Source organism: Polistes fuscatus, unplaced genomic scaffold (genome assembly GCF_010416935.1).
Source record: "Polistes fuscatus isolate 324 unplaced genomic scaffold, CU_Pfus_HIC Scaffold7, whole genome shotgun sequence".
NCBI lineage: Eukaryota > Metazoa > Arthropoda > Insecta > Hymenoptera > Vespidae > Polistes > Polistes fuscatus.
In genome coordinates, this window is record NW_025113151.1 from 4,682,806 (window position 1) to 4,688,464 (window position 5,659).

The window sequence follows — 5,659 nt, forward strand, 5'->3', positions numbered from 1 at the left end:
TATCGTACTCAGCGCTGCTTGACTTAATAATCAAAGCAGGAACTAGTGCTGTCACCGCTCTATGGCCGTTGACGTATTTATTAAATATATGTAAAGAAATTTTGATTTCCTTAGTTCCAATGTGCCACGTTTTGCATGCGCCAGCGTGATAGTAAGAATTACCGGAAGAGAGAAAGAAAGAGAAAATAGAATTATTATTAGGGGGACCGGAAAGTAATGTCGTTTCTGCGCATGCCAATACTTGATTGTCATTTGTCAGCTCATTGTTTGGTTCAGAGGCGTACCAAAGACATTGTGAGGTTATAGTGATTTCTTTACTTATAGACAATTGAATTACAATTTTTTTTTGTAATTTTGGGTAAAATGGCCAGCCAAATACCAGAAGAGGTACACATCCGGCATTGCATGCTCTTTGAGTTTCGCAAGGGAAATAACGCAACAGTTGCTACCAAAAACATTTGCGATGTTTATCCAAATGCACTGGACATTCGTAAATGCCAAAGGTGGTTTTCCAAGTTCAAATCGGGTAATTTTGATCTTTCCGACTCGTATCGATCAGGAAGACCATCAGCGTTAGACAACGACGTGTTAAGGGCGGAAGTGGAAGCAAATCCGTGTCAGACGATCGAGGAATTGTCAAACAGTCTCAACCAACCTTGGTCGACCATCCAAGAACATTTGAAGCAGATTGGGAAAGTAAGCAGAGCAGGTGTTTGGGTCCCGCATAATCTGTCCGAACAGAATAAGGCTAACCGATCAATCACATGCAACTTATTGCTTCAACGACACAACACAGAAGCGTTTTTTGATCGCTTGATCACAGGAGATGAGAAATGGGTCCTGTATGATAACCCAAAACGCAAAAGGCAGTGGCTCTCTCCAAATGAAATCCCTCGGAGTACTGCTAAGCCAGGTTTACACCCCAAAAAAGCGCTTTTGTGTGTTTGGTGGAGTATTCGCGGCATTGTTCATTTTGAATTACTGAAACCTGGACAAACTGTTACTGCAGACCTCTACAGCGAACAATTGCAGCGAGTCAATCAATCTTTAATTGAAAAGTGGCCAGCGATTGTCAACCGAAAAGGCGTCATTCTCCAACATGACAATGCAAGACCGCACTGCGCAAGGCGAACTCTAGAAAAAATTAATGAATTGGGGTGGGAGGTGCTGCCTCATCCACCATATTCGCCCGATGTTGCACCATCGGATTTCCACTTATTCCGAGCGCTGCAACACTTTTTAAGTGGCAAAACATTTGCAAATTTGGATGATATCCAAAATGCCATCTCTAGATATTTTGCCGAAAAACCAATTAATTTTTATCGATCAGGGATTGAAAATTTACTCACTAGATGGCAAAAGGTTATTGACAATGATGGGGAATACATCATTGATTAAAAATAAAGACTCGTTAAAAATGTATGTGTTTGTATTTAGCGTAAGAAAACGACATTACTTTCCGGTCCCCCTAATACTTAAAAAGGCACATGTGCAAAAACAATAAGACTTCAATTGTCGTTTCTTTGTTTACAGGTAATATCATATATATTATATTGTAGATAACCCGTATATGTACAGTTAATTAAATTTATAACTTTTTCTACAGAGAAACACTTTTCTCTCGGTTTATTTATCAACATAATAATTAAAATTGTCTTAAAAAACGACAATTCTGTTTACAATGACGAAAATATTTAAGCAAGCATTAAAATTTGCGGCATCACCAAAGGGTAGGAAAACAAACGTAATCGCTATAACCTTAATTAGAAGAGAGGAATATGAAGAATATGCATTACCAAAACATATGATGTGTGCAAATGAATATGCAAAATTAATAAAAACAGAGATATTAAAAACAATTAAAAACACGTTTCAATCAATGAGTCCAAGAAAAAACAGTTTGGATCACAATAATAAAAGAATTAGAAAAGATATACTTTAAGGGGTTATACGCAGTTGCGTGGCTCAAAAAAGACGTCTTTTTATGAAATTTTTATAGAAAAAGTTCTAACTTATCAATTATAAGTGATGGTAATTCAAATAGAGCCTACCTTTATGAATACAATAGCGCGTCGATCATGTAAAAATATTAATGTGCACCGCTCCTGTAGATGATTTCCTGAACGTCCTCTAAAAAAAAGCGCTTGGCGGTGATCTCCACTTCGGCGGTTTTGATTTTCGAAATAAAAAAAAATGGTGGATTCTTTTAAAGAATAGATTATTGCAGGTATTAACGGGAGAAATATAAAAAATTTTGATATTTTACAAAATGGCGTCTATCTGAATAAAATGTTTCGTTTTTGACTGAAATTTTCGCTCTAAATTGTAAAAAAGAAAATAGTAATAATTTTTTTAAATCTTATTCCTGCCGTCAATACCTGAGGAATATATCTAAGAATATTGTGTAAAAATACAAGAAAAATCAGTTTAGTTATTTATGAGAAATCGAAATAACCGACTTTGAAAATACCGTTTTGACAAAAACGCGTTTAAAGTTTCAAAGAGACGTTTACACATAGTTAAAAATGTTTGTTTGCAGCTTACATGAAGTGAAGAATATTTGCCGGATCAATTTGAAATTTTCAGAGAATATACTTAAATATATATACATTCCGAAAATGCAAAAAAAATCGATTTTTTGATTAATGAAGTGGGTAACATAATGTTCAATGACTTGTGTTGCGGCATAACGCAACGGTTAGTAATGAATCGTATGGCATGGGTTTTCGATTTTATGTTGGATCGCGAGATTCGTATTCGAAGACGTAGAAGAGACCTTATAGGACCTTCTTAAAGACATATAACGTTCTAACCCATAAATTACCCATAAATTACTCGAGAGGTATCGCTACAACGAACCCTTCGATCAGCAGACCTCTCAAGTGAAGTCGGCGTGCTAAGTAACACATTCGTTCCTACCAAGAGAAAACGAAGTCCTTCACCTTAAACTAAGTCCTTTTCCGTTGCATAGCTTCTATTGCCACATTCTCTAAAAAACGTTAACTTTTTTCATCGATGGACTATGTGGGAAGACTGGCAGCTATTGAAACATCCAATTGGAGAAGGGATAACGATCGTCGGTTCCCTATAAAAACCCTTGAAACAACAGCACGAAAGAGCATTCCAAAAGAACATTTTAAGAAAGCGCATCAACGAGAGCATTACGAGAAGGACATTTCAACAAGAGCATTTCAACGAGCTCAACATCATGAAGAACGCATCGGTCCCGGACGACGTAGCAGAACAACGAGAAAGATCACGCAAGATGCATTTGTTTTTCAATTCTTTTGATAGAAAATTAATCCACATTTTTTCTTCCTACTATAAATAAAAAAAAGACGGTGTATTCCCAAATCTTTCATGATTTCAGTGTCGTCGGCTTCTTCTTATTCATTCATCATCGTTGTAAGGATTCATCGTGTGTATAATTCAACCAGGGTTTTTATGCCAAAAGGCTTTTCTCTGACGAGGTAAATAAAGTGTACTTTTTAGTACTGGCTGGGCTCAAAAATAGATCTAATTTATTTTTCCTATCCTTATTCCCAACAAATAAACAACTCTCTCAATATTCACACGTGACGGCATTTTCGAACGATAATAAAAAACACTGGAATACCGATCAAGGCGTCAGTCGTTCACCAATCACCTTTACGAAGAGCTCAATACCTTTACACCATTTACACCCTGCACAATACCTTTACTTAGAATTCACACACGCACCTTCCCGATATACCCAAACGCAATAGTCGGAGGAAAACGCACGCAATTGCAACCTTAGGAGAATAATAATATGGCGTAAGTCTCTCTTTATAAGAACGAACTGTATCGTAAGATATCCAGATCTGAAGTGGTTACGTTTTCTTCCGATGCAAATCGCCCAACGCACTATATCCTCACCATGCATGTCATGGGGCTCTCGTATGCACCTCGTATGGCCTTGCACTTCTTTGCAACTCCATTAACGACGCATCTGCTAAAACTATTCAGCGCGAATTATAAATTCCCTAGAATGGCTAAAATACCCCGAACAAATCCAAATGTTTATGCATTAAATTAATATGCTTAAAAAACATATATATGTATATAATAAATATATTAGCTTAATATTAAAAACGGGAAAAATATATAAATTCCTTAAATACTGATACATATATATTATAGTACATTCGTTAGACTTGCTTTGGAAACATTAAATCTTAATTATCTGTTTTACAAAAAAGTTGTTTAAATTATATTAGTTATAAAATATCTATTTACTCATATTTATTTGCATATAAAATTCAAGTGATACCAAAATTTGTACTGATTTGTAGTTGTAAAATCATTTTTGGATTAGCCAGTTTTTATCAAACGATTAAATTACGATAAGAATGTATATTACTTGCGCCTTTTTAATGAGAACGGTAACAATTCTTGGACTTTGGTAAGCTACGACTGCGTTGGATTAGCATTGAACTTAGTGATCAACACGTGATCACTGCTAGAAACAATAGAGAGAGACCTCCCCTCCACTACGTCGAGTCAGTGCGAGTCTTACGTAAGAAACTTAAAGGTAAAGAAATATAAAACCGCACATGGGAATCCGTATCATATAAAAATAAAGCGAATAATTTATTATTGCAGAATGAACTCGCATATTTATACCGTCTTTAATGGGTGTCGAACATATTCGTTAGACTTTAATTAGGAAACAAACTACGACACTATTAAAAGTAAATTTTTATTGTTTAGATCTTTGGTTTATTTATCCAATTTTTAGGTAAACTCTGTATTAAAATATATAGAAATAATCAATAAGTGCTTCCAACAAAAAAATTAAGTTTCGTTCTTCATAATCGTTTAAATTTATAATTTTAAGCTTGGAAAAATTATCATTTTTGCTCGACAAAGGAAGTTTAGAAGACTTTACTTAGGAGTTTCGATTTATTAGTAGGGGTAAGCTAATGCTTTTTTCTATAGATATAACTTTTCCGTACAATTAGGTAAGATTTTCTTCTTCTTCTTCTTCTTCTTATTGTTATTATTATTATTTTTGATGAACGACCGATACCTTGATCGGTACTCCAGTGTTTTTTATTATCACTTGAAAATGCCGTCACGTGTGACTATCGAGAGTTTTATATTTTGTGGGAATAAGGATAGTATTATAAATTACAAATAAATCAAATATTTTATAGCCCTAGTCAGTACTAAAGAGTACGCTTTATTTGGCTCGTAGGGAAAAGCCTTGCGGCATAAAAACCCTGGATGAAATCTATACACGATGAATCCTTACAACGGCGATGAATGCCTTATAGCAAGTTTGCCTATCGGCAGCTATCGTGTAATGAGATGCGTATGCAAAAGGCGGAATAATTTCTGACCATGTGTAGGACTGCCTTTGTCCTTTGTCGCTCGCAGTACTTCGATGATGTAATCATTGCGCAAGAGTGTAGTTCTCTCCGATGTAATCCCTCGCAGGTCTTGTGGTAGAATAGGACTAGACACAAGAAAATGATGTAGTTATAGGAAAGGGCGATACAATGCGCGGACCAATCACCGAAAAGACAGATACCGTAGCTGTCGATGCATATGATTGGCCTAATAGATATGGTGGGAGAACGCGTGCTAGAAGAAAGAATCAACCCTTACAAAGCGATCTCGTCACTCCTTGGTTTTA

General features: G+C 35.7%; 1 protein-coding gene across 1 annotated transcript; it reads left to right on the forward strand.

The window, feature by feature from the left end:
* The first annotated feature begins 363 nt into the window (after positions 1–363).
* LOC122524256 (histone-lysine N-methyltransferase SETMAR-like) lies at positions 364–1,398 on the forward strand. The gene has a single exon (XM_043646404.1). It carries the CDS (start codon positions 364–366, stop codon positions 1,396–1,398), a length of 1,035 nt encoding a protein of 344 aa, XP_043502339.1.
* Positions 1,399–5,659: the final 4,261 nt, after the last annotated feature.

Bases quoted from the DNA above. Each gene is read 5' to 3' on its own strand.
- LOC122524256 (XM_043646404.1), top strand. From the start codon at position 364: ATGGCCAGCCAAATACCAGAAGAGGTACACATCCGGCATTGCATGCTC.